A 16,346-nucleotide genomic window follows, 5' to 3' on the forward strand; every position below is an offset into this window, starting at 1 on the left:
TAACACAAAGAGAGTCTGGCAGAAGAGTTTTATGAGATCATGTTTGAAGGGCCACAAAGAGAAGAAAACAGCTATGTTCTTGGACTGTGAATGCTGCAAGCCACTCCATTGAACATTCTTTAACTGAGCATATCGCATTCCTTTCTAGGGGGAAACCCCTCCTCCTTTCCTTGAGAATAGCATAAAGAAGAATCAGTGCTTGTTGTACTTTAAAGGCTTTCTGCAAATTCCTTTGCCTTTTGGTAAAGTTGATCATGGTGTCATAAAAAGAGAATGGCACTCAGTGGATAACACTGGTACTGGTGACAAGCTGATTCATTATTCTTGGTATTCTAGAGTAAATTCTAAACCCTGCTTTAAGAAGTAATTTATCTGAACAAATAAGGGAACTGGAGGGACTCCCGTAGTCATTAATACTTTCAGTGGAAATCACACATTCCTTCACAAAGATGTATAGCATAAGATCTAACTTGCATCCTAGAAAGAGTAATTGTGTGGAGACGGAACGAGGCAGAATTCCCTACGATTAGACAGCCTTATTCTGAGAATTTGGTTTTTCCTAGTACATAATTATCAACCACAAAACATCAATATTGGATGAGTAGACAAACAAAATGTAGTATACACACATGATGGAATATTATTCAGCCTTAAAAAGGAAGAAAATTCTAACACATGCTATAACATGGATGAACCTTGAAGATATCATGCTAAATGAAATAAGCCAGACACACAAGGGCAAATACTGGATAATTTCACTTATATACGTGGTACCTAGAATAGTCAAATTCATAGGGACAGAAAGTAGAAAGGTGGTTGCCAGGGGCTAAGGAGAGGGGTGAATGGGAGTCAGTATTTAATGGGTACAGACATTTAGTTGGGAAAGATGAAAGAGTTCTGGAAATGGATAGTGATGATGGTTGTATAACAATGTGAATATACTTAATGTCATTGAACTGTACACTTAAACATGGTGCAAGTGGCAAATTTATGTTATATATATTTTGCCACAATAGAAAAGACCAAAAAATTGATGTTAAAAAAGTGTCAAAAAGCTGTGAATTTTTGGAAATGGCAAATATGTACTTGAATGTAGAAGGAATGAACTAAAATAAGTTGCTCTAAGGTGTCTTTCATATTGAAAATCTATAAAATTAGGTAATTCATAACATTTTCAAACAAAAAACACAATTTGGACTTCTTCCATAAGGCACAACTACACGCTGGTTAATCAAACAGTTCTTGGGAGAAAAAACCATATTTAGTATTTTTGAATCAGTGGTAAATTCTTAGCCACAAAGCTAAATTCTAATTTAATGTAATGGCCCTGTGAAATCTAGTGGGATGATAGTAAATTTATATAGTTGTACAACCACCATCTCAATCCAGTTTAAGAACATTTCCTTAATCCCCCCAAATTCCCTTGTGTCACATCTAAGAACTCTTTGCCTAACCCAAGGTAATGAAGATTTACTCCTATATTCTTTTAAAAGTTTTATAGTTTTAAGCTCTTAAAGTGAATCTATGATCCATTTTGAGGCAATTTTCTTTTGTGTATGGTATGAGACAGGGTCTAAGTTCATTTCTTGCATATGGATCTCCAACTGCTCCAGGACCATTTGAAAAAAAAAAGACTATCCCCTTTTCCATGTAATTGCATTGGCAATCTTGTTGAAAATAAATTGACCATAAATGTGAGGGTTTATTTCTGGACTCTTTTTTGTTTCAGTGATCTGTATATCTATCCTTATGCCAACACCCTACTATTTTGATTATTGTAGCCTTACAGTAAGTTTTGAAATCAGTTATCCAATTTTTTTCTTTTTCAAAATTGTTTTGGCATTTCTATATAGATTTTAGGATCACCTTGTTGACTTCTACAAAGAAATCCTACTGGGATGTTGATAGGGACTGCACTGAATCTATAGATCAATGTGGAGAAAAGCGCCATCTTAACAATATTAAGTCCTCCAATCCAACAGTATATCTCTGTTCATTTATTTAGATCTTTCCCAGCATTTTTTAGTTTTCAGTATACAAATCCTACATTTTTTTGTTCAATTTATTCCTATTTTATTCTTTTTATAATATTGTGAATATTTCTTTAATTTTATTTTTGGGTTTTTTTTGCTTACATATAGAAATTTAGATAATATGTGTATATTAATCTTGTATCTTGTGACCTTGCTAAGCTTGCCTATAATGCTATTAGATTTTTTTGTGGATTCCTTAGTATTTTCTACATGCAAGATAACATCTCTGGGAAAGGATGATTTTACTTCTTCCTTTCCAATCTTCATGCCTTGAATTTCTTTTTCTTGTCTTAGCTGCACTGGCCGGAGTCTCTGGGACAATGGTGAATAGAAGTGGGGAGTGGACAATCCTCATCTTGTTCCTGGTTCTATCAGTTTTCTATTGCTGCTTAATAAAGAACCATATGCTTAGTGGCTTTTTTTTTTTTTTTTTTTTTGCTAAGTTTATTGACATTTATTTACATTAAGAAAGAAGGAAAAATACTTTGAGAATATTCACGGCATATGGTATTTCTAGCTTTCAGGTATTTTGTTTCATGCCGTACTTTTACACTGACAATAATACTTCAATACATGGAGGGAAACAGATATGGGAGGTTTTGCCCATCCAGTTAGAAAACAGCGGAGAGACACTCAAATTCAAAGTGAGCAGCAATGCGCTTCAGTCTACAGCCCCAGGAGGCAAGAAGCACAAAGACCACCACCACTGGGCGGGTGCCCACTGTGCAGCTGGTTTCATAATTGCCAAAGCTGACTCTTAAGACTGGATGGGGCCCTGAGAAATTACTAGTAGCTCATCCTCTGAAGGTCCTCAGATAGGCTTTATTATTCTAGACATTTAAATGCAAATTGACTGGACTACAAATTCTTGGGAAACTTAGCTTTGGCATTTCCTGATTGGCAATCTCTTTAAATATCCAAAGCTAACATTGTATTTAACTTACTTCTCAGACCCCAAATTGCTCAAAAACATTATCACCAGATTATTGTAGAAGTTCCATCTTTTTCCTTTAGGAAACTTCTGAGTTCTAAAAATAAGCTCTTCTAAATATGGCTACTAATTTAATGTCATCTCAAAAAAGCAAAGTAGTAAATCAAGAATTGTAGTTTTCCATGGCTAACTCCAGGCCAGATGGAAAAATGCTAACTTTCCCTAAACGGTAAAATTATAATAAAGATGTTGGCCATACAAAATATGAAAGATTCCAAGTATCAGTTAATTGCTAATGCAATATTTAAAAGTTACTAAGTCTATTATAAAAGTCTACTTATAAATTAATATTATAAAGACTTCTAAATTAATTGCTACTGCAATTTTAAAAACTCATCAATAAATTGCTATATTAATCTAATCACCCATTATATTTTCAGAAACCATAATTTTAAGACTTCTTACAAAAATAATCTTAATTAGGTGGGGGCATTTACTATGGAAACAGCAGTGTGTAACAAATGCTAACAGCTGTTCAGAGGTATGACACATGGCCAGTTAATGTTTAAAACTTAGTTGTCAAAGTTTGGCAGAGAGATGTGTCATTTAACAATGTTTTGTAACACTGGTGATTTACAAACTAAACGTTTATTATTTTAATAGGAAAATTTATACTAGAAACTGAGAAGACTGAAAACTACTACCAAATAATATTTGTAAAACGTTTTTTTATCTGAAAAATGTGGCTTTTCAGTCCATCAAAAACTCACCCACCCACTGACCTTCCAACGTATCACATACAAATTCCAACCCATAACTGATTCAAAATATCATTACAAGACATAAATAACACTTTAACACCAATTCCCAATAAAGCATAATTAATGGATGACAGGGTAACATTTCATTATTTTATATTAGATTTGTGTAATTTGCACTCACATGTGAAGAATTAATTCAGGGTTAAATCAGTTTTCCATGCTGTACTGGGTTGAATATTGTCCCTCACTCAAAATTTATGTTTACCCAGAACCTCAGAATGTGACCTTATTTGGAAATAAGTGTCTTTATAGATGTAATTAATTAAGATGATGTCATACTGGATTAGGGTGTCCAACGACTGGTGTCCTTCTAAGAAGGCCACGTAAATACACAGACACACACGCACAGAGAATGACATGGGATGACAGAAGCAGAGACTGGAATGATGCATCTACGAGTCAAGGAACACCAAGGATTGCAGGCAACCACCAGAAACTGGAAGAGACAAGGAAGGATTCTTCCCTGGATCCTTTGGAGGGAACATGCCCCTGCCAATGCCTTGATTTAGGACTTTCCAGCCTCCAGAACTATGAGACAATCAATTTCTGTTGTTTTAAGCCACACAACTTGTGGTACTTTGTTATGGCAGTCCTAGCAAACTAATGTCAAATTGTACTTTGCTAATTGATCTATACATTTCATACGAAGATCATCTTAGCACCAGTGCTTTTAATTTTTAAATACAGGCATACTGCAACAAGCTGGACCAAGCAGTTCCTCATGCCTCTGTATTTCTTCCCACAAAATGAGAAGCTGCGTATGTGTGCCAGGCTGGAACTACTTGGATAGCAAATATTTAGCGTTTTCTGTATCAGTTTTTAACTACAGATTAAACTAAATGTGTTTTACTCAAATTCAAAAGCTTTCAGAAAGCATTTCCCTTTCAGTAGAATCACAGTACTTCTCCATTTTAATGTAAATGTTTCAGTTTGGCAGTTTTGTTTCCTCTAAACAAATTCTAATAATGCTTCTTCAAATTTTGAGCTTGTTATTATTTTAAGAACATGACTAGAAAAAATAAAGTCGTAGATAATCTTTAGTTTTCTTAGGAACTTAATCCTGTTTCTTTTTGTCAGCCTTAAAATTATGGCTTCATACCTAGCTATTTAGAATGTTATTGAGTTAACAGAAATAACATAAAAATGGTAAAGATATTTCCTAAAATGGCTCAGTGGGATTAATTAGCCTTAATTAATCCACTGTCCATAAAACTATGCCCCCTGGGTGTCCCTACTTGGAATCCTTAAAAAGGAATTCATGCCAGGGACAATGACTCACGCCTGTAATCTCAGCACTTTGGGAGGCTGAGGCAGGAGAACTGCTTGAGCCCAGGAGTTTGAGGCTAGCCTGGTAGCCTGGGCAAACATGGTGAGACCTGTCTCTTCAAAAAAAAAAAAAAAAAAAAAGCTGAGTGTGGTGGTGCACCTGTGGTCCAGATACTTGGGTGGTTGAGGTAGGAGGGTGCTTGAGCTCAGAAGGTCGAGGCTACAGTGAGCCAGCCTGGGAGAGACCCCGTCTTAAACAAAAAACAAACAACAAACAAAAAAAAGGCAGAAGAATTCGTTTTGATTCTGCAAAACAAAACAATTCCAAATCAACCCATGGTATGTGGGACATACGAAGAAAGAAAAATGAAAGGCCCAATTTTTTTTGACAGAGTCTTGCTCTGTCTCCCAGGCTACCGTGCAGTGGTGTGATCTTAGCTCACTGCTACGTCTACCTCCTGGGTTCAAGCGATCCTTCTGCCTCAGCCTCTCAAGTAGCTGGGACTACAGGCGTGCACCACCATGCCTAGCTAATTTTTGTATTTTTAGTAAAGATAGGGTTTTACCATGTTGGCCAGGCTGGTCTCAAACACCTGACCTCAAGTGATCCTCCCACCTCGGCCTCCCAAAGTACTCAGATTATAGGAGTGAGCCACTGCACCCAGCCTGAAAGTCCAAAGTTTTAACAGCTGCTCCTCAAGAGTTGGGCATAGCCATTTTTCTTCCTTAATGTATACCATAAACATTTAAATATTAAAATTTTTTAAATGATTAGATTTCTCTATATGGCAGTCACTTGAATTCTTCATTGATTATATTATTAAAATGTAGCCTGTTAGCTGTGAAATGAGCTTAATAAGCCTTATTTATGGGATGTAGGGTATGAGGGCACGTTCTAATGATGGTTTATTTCATTCATGATGATAAAGCTTTCATTCATTCATTTATTCATTCATTCATTTTTGAGATGGAGTCTCGCTCTGTTGACCAGGCTAGAGTGCAGTGGCACGATCTCGGCTCACTGCAATCTCCACCTCCTGGGTTCAAGTGATTCTCCTGCCTCAGCCTCCTAAGTACCTGGGATTACGGGTGCCCACCACATTTTTGTATTTTTAGTAGAGGTGGGTTTCACCATGTTGGTCAGGCTGGTCTCGAACTCCTGACCTCAGGTAATCCGCCCGCCTTGGCCTCCCAAAGTGCTGGGATTACAGGCGTGAGTCACCGTACCTGGCCTAAACTTTCATTTAGAAATAGCTCAGTTTGGAGATTCAGAACCACATGCATGCAAATATTGTCCAGGGCTCGGCTTCATAGTCATTAATTTGACTGGAGTTCATGTATGGCACCTGTTTACAAAATTCAGAAGATACTGCACCTTTTTTTTTTTTTTTTTTTTTTTTTTTAGAGATAGAGTCTCACTTTGTTGCCCAGGTTGCAGTGCAGTAGTGTGATCATGGCTCACTGCACCCTTGAATTCCTGGGCTCAGGTGATCCTTCAGCCTCAGCCTGCGGAGTAGCTGGGACCACAGGCATACACCACCATGCCCAGCTACTTTTTAAATTTTTTGTAGAGATGGGGTCTTGCTTTGTTGCCCAGGCTGGTCTTGAGCTCCTGGGCTCAAGTGATCCTCCCACAATGACCTCCCAAAGTGCTGGGATTACAGGTGTGAGCCACTACTCCTGATCTTATACTGCATCTGTTTAATAGGCATGGTTCATTTTCAGTGCAACAGCACCTCTTTCAAATGGACCTGCACTGACAGGGCAGATGCCAATAAGGCAGATACTTCTTTATAATGTAAACAAATGCAAAGGAAAGTTAAGTATGTTTTTCTCACTAACATCTAAGAATCTATTCTGAAATTGTGACAATTTATACCAAACAGTGCAGCAGTTATTCCAAACGAATGTTTTCTGTGAGGTCTGAGATGTTCACCACTGGGGAATGAGTGGCAGCCTGGCTCAGTCTGAAAGTCCAGTTTGTGTCTGAATAGCTGCCCCTTTCTTTGTGTAAGCCAGTAATGTTCCTGCTTCTCCCCTGCAATCTCAAGCTTCTCAGTAAGAAAAAATACAACTTTGAAACCAATTTGGGCTTCTCTCAGTGTTTAAATTACAAAAAGTCTTTGTTACAAAAAGTCCTTGATTCAAAAGAAGGTCAGTAAATCTACCTGGCAATGACCTAACCACTGACCACAATAAAATAAACAAAATCTCCACACACTGCTGCAGCCTTTTCTAAATACTGCACTAACTAGTTCTAGTAAAGGGTATAAACTTCAGTGGGAAATACACAATTGTGAAAACTTTCTGCAGCAATGACAGTGAATAGATACTACTTAAGATAAATTACACTAAAGAGAAGACCCAATTCCTTATCTTCCTGAGCACATTTCTAAACTATGTTCCTCAGCTCTCACATCCAGGTGGGCACGTGACTAGCAGTTGCCAAGGAATGTGAGATAAACCCATTTCCAAGCTTGACCCTGCAAGATTCTCCATGTTCTCTCTTCTCTCATTTGCTGGCTAGGTACAAAGGATATAGTAGAAGATTCCAAGACCCTGGGAAATAGCAGTGTGACCTAGTGGAAGAGGCCTGGGTCTCTGAATGATGGTGTGGAAAAGACCTCCCTCATCTACCTGCATTGGACTGTGAAGTGAGCAAGAAGTAAACTTCTGTTAAGCCACTCAAATTTTAGAATCACATGTTATAACAGTTAGCCCTAATTAATATGTACACTATATACAAAAGCCAAACTAGCTATGAAAATCTGATAATTAATTTGAACTGACCACATTTGGGGAAAGAAGCAACTGTTAGATACCTACGGCTGCATTTAGTGTGAAGCTGAAGCATAATGCAACAAACACTCTTAGCTGAGCTTTTCCCAAACTGGTCCTCATCAAAACAGAACTCAACAGGATTGTGAATAAAAGTTCTGTGCCCAAATTAGTTTGAGAAATGCTGATAAAGAAAGTTAAAAAGGTTTCTTTGCTTTAGATCATCTCAGAGCTATCAATATACCAATGCCCATTGTGGATATGTATAAAAAGACTAAAGAATGTAGCATTTCCCAAACTTATTTAGTCAATAAATAATTTAACCAATAAATTTAAGATCTACTTCCCCCTCCCACCATGGCAACACCCATAGCAACCTCCTAGAGCAATGCTCTGTAGAACACATTCTGGGAAATTTTGCTTTAGTTTCATTTACATTATATGGTGAATTATTCAGCACCAAACAGTTCTAGGCACCCCAAAGCAAGTATGATTCTCTCATTAAGGGAAGATTTTTCTTGTAAAAAGACTAACATGTTCAAATACCATCAAAACCACCCAAGAGTTTTCATTGTTGAAGTGAACCAAGTTCTCTAAGAAAGTTATTTTACTTAAAATGTGACTGAAATGAAAATGGTCAGCTTCTGTTTTTTCCTTTGTATCCCAGTCTGCTGTCAGTGGAGCCTGTAATATTTAAAGATGGAGTATACGCTTATGTTTTAAGGAGAAGACATTGAATCTATGGAACAAAACAATGTTAAATATGAAATGTGTGTGGGAATGCAGCCTATTGCACAGTATCTCATTTGCTTTTCTCTCTCCTACACTCATGCTGGAGGTACAATGTTTTAAAGTAATGTGCAAAGCAATAAAAAGTAATCACAGCTAACCTCAATGGATTCTTCTAACAGAAATATAAGATAATTCAGTAAAGTAGGATTGTATTCTACTCTTTTTAAAAACTCACATACCACTCGCATGCATTATGTACATATAATTTATAAATATAAAGATATATAATTTTTTCCCCATTGTAGCCTGCTAGGCTCTATTGCATTTGTATTGTACATATACTGTATTTCTTTTTTCTTTTTTTTTAAGATGGAGTTTTGCTCTTGTTGCCCAGGCTGGAGTGCAATGGAGCCATCTCGGCTCACTGCAACCTCCGCCTCCTGGGTTCAAGCGATTCTCCTGCCTCAGCCTCCCGAGTAGCTAGGATTACAGGCATGCACCACCACAACGGGCTAATTTTGTATTTTTAGTAGAGACGGGGTTTCCCCATGTTGGTCAGGCTGGTCTTGAACTCCTGACCTCAGGTGATCCACCCGCCTTGGCCTCCCAAAGTGCTGGGATTACAGGCATGAGCCACGGTGCCCGGCCATATACTGTATTTCAATCAAGAATTTTTGATAGATGATTTCCCACATTTCTCATAGACTTAAGGCAACTGAAAAGGATTGTTATGATAGACATCTGAGAATTCATGTAAAGTAAAAAGGTATGCTAAATATTCAATTTCTTTTTTTTTTTTTTTTTTTGAGACTGAGTCTTGCTTTGTCACCCAGGCTGGAGTGCAGTGGTGTGATCTCGGCTCAGTGCAGCCTCCGCCTCCCGGGTTCAAGTGATTCTCGTGCCTCTGCCTCCTCAGCTCAGTCCTAACTGGGACTACAGGCATGCGCCACCACGCCCGGCTAATTTTTGTATTTTTAGTAGAGACAGGGTTTCACCACGTTGGCCAGGATGGTCTCGATCTCCTGACCTCCTGATACGCCCGCCTCGGCCTCCCAAAGTGCTTGGACTACAGGCGTGAGTCACCGTGCCCGGCCAATATTCAATTCACCAAAAAACAAGAATAATAAAAAGACAGACTTACATCTAGTAGTGTGTGAAGATGCTGATCCTGGAAAACACTGTGTAGAAAATCTAGGTCCTTTTCACTGCAGTCTGTAAGCGCGTGAATCTCTTCTAGGCTGTCCAGCACCTGTGAGACTGCTCCTAAGGGGGACAAACAGAAAAGAAATAGCCAGTATAGAAAGTCAATGTCAAACTAACTTTTTAAACCTAAATCTTACACTTAAGAACAATGAATTCATATCAGAACTTCAAAGACTAGTGTCTTTACTGAAGGACAGACTTAAATGAGTTTCATATCATTTAAGGACAGAGTATTTTCAGAGTTCGTGTTATCAATGTATTTGTGTGCTCTTCATTTTTCAAAGGAAACTGCAGCTTATCTTATTTGAATTAATGAAACTTATCAAGTATAACCTAAGCACTAGAAGATCTGGACACAGCAAGTTTTATGTCAGGAAGAGAGTATGGGTTTCAGGACTCCAAGATGTTTTGAAATATTATAGAAACAAGATTGGCCTTTTACCCAGGTGCATTCCATCAAGAACTGAAGGTAAAGCCAGCTGTAGATACAGGGAACAGACCTTCAACTGGGAGCTCCTGCTGCTTAAAATAGGCTTCTTAGTTTTTAAGACTCGAACTTTAGTTAACAAAAATCCCAGTCCACTCCTTTTTCTTTTTCCTTTACATACAGACTCAAGAGACCCAAAGTCATTCTCATTCTGTTTTACTCTTACCCTTCTTACTCAGAAGATAAAGACAAAGTATAGGTACACTGACTGACACTTCCAAATACCATATTAAATTTCAAGGTAAATCATTTTTGCAGGGCAAAGCAAATGGAAGTGCCATCACTTTAAGTTTCTTCTCATAACCAGGAAACCAGGCAGATGTCAGTAGGGAAGGATACATAATGAGGAGTAACAAAGCTATTTACACAGCCTTAAAAAAAAATCAGCCTCTTTTACATTGCAGGCAATATGCAGAATACACATACATACTCCACAAAAAAAGAGCTCCAAGGAGCTAAGCTTCAGGGCATTAGTACACAGTAGAGAAACTCTAAGAATAAGTGTCTCATTGCACATTTAAGTCTTTGGATCAGTGGTTTTCAACCAGGGGCAATTTTGTTACCCAGGTGGACATTTCCCAATGTTTAGAGATATTTTTGGTTGTTACAACTACAGCGGGAGGGCGGCTATTGCTATCTAGTGGGTAGAGGTCAGGGATGCTGCTAAATATCCTACAATACCCAGGACAGCCCCCACAACAAAGAATTATCTGGCCCAAAATGTCAGTAGTGCTGTGGTTGAGAAATTATATTTTTGATAAAGATAAAAATCTTTATGCTCCAGAACTCTGTTTCCAATTCTTCCTGTCTTAGACCTTATCCATTCTCATGCAATTATTGGTGAGAATATATATCAGTACCACTTTTCCAGAAAGCAATCTGGTAACATATATCAAAAAGCCTTAAAAATGTTCATGCACTTCGATTTAGTAATTCCATTTACAAAAACCCACCTTAAGGAAAAAACTGGAAGATTTATATATAATGACATTATCATACAAAATGGAAAATAAATCTAATAGAGGATGATTACATAGGTTATAGAATATCCATATAATGGAATGTGTAGCCAAATGAAAATTGTTTTTGAAGAATTTCAAAGATATAGAGAAATCTTCATGATACAGAATTCAAGAAAGCAGAATGCAAAACTAAATAAACTGTATATTCCCAGTTACGATAAAAAACCAAACAAAACATATATGCAAACTCAGGAAAAACAAAAAACAGAATGAAACACAGCAAAAGTGTTACAGTCGTTATCTTTACTGTCCTATTTCTATTTCATTCTGTTCTTGTCCATACTTTCCAAGTTTTTCTACAATAGCAAAAAAACAAAACAAAAAAAATGCCATATAAGCTACTGATTTTTGTAGCTCTATTTACTTATGTTAAAGATTTGGGTCTTAAGCCACATACTGTGTGGTTGTCCACGTGGAAATTACTGTAGCTATTTTTTAAAATTTGACTTTTTATTTTGAGATAATTGTAGATTCACATGCAGGCGTAAAAGAAAATAACACAAAGGTCTCATGTACCCTTTACCCAGTTTCCTCCAATAGTAACATCTTGCAAAACTGTAGTACAATATCACAACCTGGATATTGACATCGATACAGTCAAGCTATAAAACATTCCATTACCACAAGGATCCCTCATACTGCCTTTTTATAGCCATGCTCATTCCCCTCCTACCCTATCCCCTCCTAACCTGTGGCAACTACTAATCTGTTCTCCGTTTCTACAATTTTGTCATTTTGATAATAAATGAGGCTCCTATTCTGGGCATACTGCCTATGGGGTAGCCCTGGTCTGCAAGGAGGAGTCCTTCTAAAAATTAAAAAATAAAATAAAATAAAAAGAATAAATGAAATCATACAGTATGTAACCTTTTGGGACTGCATTTTTTCACTGAGCATAATTATCTGGGGCTTCATCCAGGTTGTTGCGTGGATGTACCAGTTTGTTTGACCATTTGTCTGTTGAAGGAACTATGGATAATTTTTTTTTTTTTTTTTGAGACAGAGTCTCGTTCTGTTGCCCAGGCTGGAGTGTAGTGGCATGATCTTGGCTCACTGCAACCTCTGCCTCCCAGGTTCAAGCGACTCTCCTGCCTCAGCAGCCTGAGTAGCGGGGATTACAGGCACGTGCCAACACGCCCAGCTAATTTTGTATTTTTAGTAGAGATGGGGTTTCACCATGTTGGTCAGGTTGGTCTCGAACTCCTGACCTCGTGATCTGCCCACCTTGGCCTCCCAAAGTGCTGGGATTACAGGCGTGAGCCACTGCGCATGGCCTGGATAATTTTTTTTTTTGAGGCAGGGTCTTGCTCTGTTGCCCAGGTTGGAGTGCAGTGGCACAATCTTGGATCACTGCAACCTTGACCTCCTGTGCTCAAGTGATCCTCCCACCTCAGCCCCCCGAGTAGCTGGGACCACCACACCCATCTAAGTTTTGTATTTTTTGTAGAGATGGGGTTTTGCCATGTTGCCCAGGCTGGTCTTGGACTCCTGAGCTAAAGTGATCCTTCTGCCTTGAGCTCCCAAAGTGCTGGGATTACAGGCGTGAGCCACCATGCCCGGCTGGATAATATTAAATTTTGAATTATGCCTGCCAGGCTATTGGTATCCTTTCACTGAAAACATTAAGTGGATATTAAGTGGGATAAAAGAGATAAATGGCAGAAATCAGTCCTCATCTCCTCTGTTATTCCTAAAGAGGTGTTAACCCAATCTACTTCCTTCTACCTGATCTTCTCAGGATTTTTACTTTGTTCAGAGTGCCCCCCTCCATCAAAAAATCTGGAAATTAGTTAAAAGCCCATTTTCTCTTCATCCTTTATTGAAAGCCTTGGAAAGCAAGAAATGATGTGAAGAAATTAGTCCCAAATGTCCCAGTGAACCCCTGACCCCAGCACGTCATCAACAACAGAATTAAATGATGCTAGCTTTATCAAGTTACTAAAGCCAGTTCTAAACTTCTGGACTTATGAAACCACAATAACAAAAATACTAATCAAGTGCTTTTTTCGTATATTAAAAAATTCAACTGATACCACAGAAACCTAATTATCATCTTCACTCAGTTATCTTAGTGAAATCTTACTGAGTTTTTTTTTTTTTCTTTTTTTTTGAGACAGAGTCTCACTCTGTCACCCAGACTGGAGTACAATGGCATGATCTCAGCTCACTGCAATCTCTGCCTCCTGGGTTCAAGCGATTCTCGTGCCTCAGCCACCCAAGCAGCTGGGACTACAGGTTACCACGCCCAGCTAATTTTTGTATTTTTAGTAGAGACGGGGTTTCACCATGTCGGCCAGGCTGGTCTCGAACTCCTGGGCTCAAGTGATCTGCCTGCCTCAGCCTCCCAAAGTGCCGGGACTAGAGGCCTGAGCCACTGTGCCTGGCCTTTTGCCAGCATTGCTCGTGCTGATATATAGTTTATGTAGCAGTTTATTAATAATATAAGATTAAAGCAAAAACAACCTTTTATCAAGTGAATACTAAGATAGTCAGTCTCAAGACCAGGAAGCAATTTTGGCTGTACCAGACCAGGGATGTATCATTTATTGGTCTGTGAACTTCCCAAGTGCTCCATGCCATTCCTGTACCACCAGCGGACTCCATGAGTTACTTACGTGTGTGCTTGTTCACTCTTTTTTTCCCTTAGCTGTAAGGTCCTCAAGGCAGCTCTTTATTTTATTCATTTTATAATATCTACAAAGTATGCACTGAATTAAGTACTTAAGGAAACATTAACAGCAGCTCCCAATTCTTGAGTGTTTATTATGTTCCAGGAACATCCTCAGGACAACACAGTAAGGCAGATATATTATCCCACCTTCTAGATAGGGAACTGAGCTTCAGAAGGGTCATGGAAGGCCATAGCTAGTAAACGGTGGAGCCAGGACTCAATCCTGGGTTTGTTTGGCTTCAAAGTCTATGTTTTGCCTAACTTACTACACTAATAGGCTATGCTAGGAAACATATGGGAAACCTTCAACAAGAAGTTGTGTGGTTTATGCATGAATATGGAGGTTGGAAAAGAACTTGAACAATGCCCTATTGGGTCAGAGAATAACCAAAATCTGTTTTTTTGTTTTTTTTTTCCTGAGACAGAGTTTCACTCAGTTGCCCAGGCTGGCGTACGGTGGCATGATTTCAGCTCACTGCAACCTCCGCCTCCTGGGTTCAAGCAATTCTCCTGCCTCAGCCTTCCAAGTAGCTGGGATTACAGGCGCACACCACCACGCCCAGCTAATTTTTTGTGTTTTTAGTAGAGATGGGGTTTCACCATGTTGGCCAGGCTGGTCTCGAACTCCTGACCTTGGGTGATCCACCCGCCTCGGCCTCCCAAAGTGTTGCGATTACTGGCGTGAGCCACAGCGCCTGGCCCCAAAATCTTTATTCAATATTCCTGCTTTTTGCTAGGTACTAGGCAAGGGCTTCAGAGAAATCAGAGATATGATCACTGGCCCTGAGGAAGGGGCTCTCAGACTGGTGTGTGAAGTAGGCATATTATACCCTGAAGTAAATGATATAGAAGAGGTAAAAACAAACTGACACACAGGCTGCCTAGGGAGGAGTTGGGGAGCCGCAGAGAGGTGGATGAGCAGGAATTCACCACCCCCACACAGGATCAAAGCTGTGTTGACAGGACCAGCAGATACTTTGCTGGAAAGCACAAAGGCATCTGCTAGCAGGCATTTAGAGTAGGCAAGAGCCACAATTCCAACAGGTCTATTAAACCTCCTTGGATCTGTCACCTCTTCTGAACTGATTTATAGTCTTATCTTGTACCCAAATATGATTAACTTGATGGGCTCTCAATCATGAAAAGAAGCATTTCCCTAGTTGTACTCAAGTTGTCTATTTCAAGCTCTGAAAAGTGCCCCTATTTTTAAGTTTCTGTAATTACGTAGAAAAATTAGAGTTTTTATTCCATTTCTCCTTCATCTTTTCAAATGGAATAAATACATATTTTTGGCTTAACCTCAAAATCTGTCTTCACCCTTGATCATTTTAACACCTTCCATTAACACCTGTTCTACTTCCGTTATTTCTTTCTTTGGGTATGACAAACAGAACCACAGAACACACTCTTGGTTGGATAGATGTGTGTATAATTGATATATGTAGTTCAGTACCAACCATCTAAAAATCCCATGGTGTTTCAATTCATTATAAGATATAAATAGATACAAAGACACTTCTCGGGCTTTTCCATTGCTATTTGTTTTATTTAGATTTTAAACCCCAAGGCAGTAGTGATTATTAATATAACACATGCAGCACATGCTAATTAAGATGTTACTAGTTTTCATTTTGTAGATCAATACTGTCACATATAAAATAACTATTTTTCTCAAAGACTAAAAAGGCTGTTTTTACTATAAAACCTCTGAATAAACTTGTAACAATGTTGAAAACAAAATCAATCAATAAAAAGTATACAAGTTCACCTCAGAGGGCAGTTGATTTAATGGCAGGACTGTAGGTGTCCTATTTACCTCTGTATTCTGGGGTGTACTTTGCAGAGTGCTTTGTACCAAGACACTTCATAAAATGGCCCTTGATTAAAATGATTTTTTTCTGAGTAAATTCTGAAGAATTGAAAACAAAGTATGAGATAGACTTAACCACAGAAAACAATTTCTTTTATAGTACTGTTTCCTTAAAGCCACATTTGAAATTATTTTAATACTTATATTTGTATTAACAGCTTATAATTTCCAAAGTGCTTTTACACTTACTACTTTATGTGATTCCACAATAACCCTGTCTCTGCAGGCAAGTGTTTTTTGTTTTGAGACAGGATCTTGCTCTGTCGCCTAGGCTGGAGTGCAGTGGCGTGATCCTGGCTCACTGCAGCCTCGACCTTCTGGGCTTGAGCAATCCTTCCACCTCAGCCTTCCAAACAGTTGGGACTACAGGCACGCTACCATGCCTGGCTAATTTTTTTAAAAGTTTTTTGTAGAGATGGGGGTCTCTCTCTGTTGCCCAGGCTATTCTCAAATTCCTGGGCTCAAGCAATCCTCCTGTCTCAGCCTCCCAAAGTGCTGGGATTATAGGCATTGAGCCACCGTGCTTGGTCAG

The 16,346-nt window shown here is 38.7% G+C and overlaps 1 protein-coding gene across 16 annotated transcripts in view; it reads right to left on the minus strand.

Moving 5' to 3' along the window:
• The window catches only part of CASK (calcium/calmodulin dependent serine protein kinase), a 402,784-nt gene that overhangs the window by 86,744 nt on the left and 299,694 nt on the right, over window positions 1-16,346 (minus strand). For all 16 annotated transcript variants that reach the window (XM_063634517.1, XM_055269150.2, XM_063634519.1 and 13 more), the window contains one exon: window positions 9,703-9,824. In XM_063634517.1, coding sequence (XP_063490587.1) covers window positions 9,703-9,824 — 122 coding nt within the window. The remainder of the gene's footprint in view (window positions 1-9,702; window positions 9,825-16,346) is intronic.

Source organism: Symphalangus syndactylus, chromosome X (genome assembly GCF_028878055.3).
Source record: "Symphalangus syndactylus isolate Jambi chromosome X, NHGRI_mSymSyn1-v2.1_pri, whole genome shotgun sequence".
Lineage (NCBI taxonomy): Eukaryota > Metazoa > Chordata > Mammalia > Primates > Hylobatidae > Symphalangus > Symphalangus syndactylus.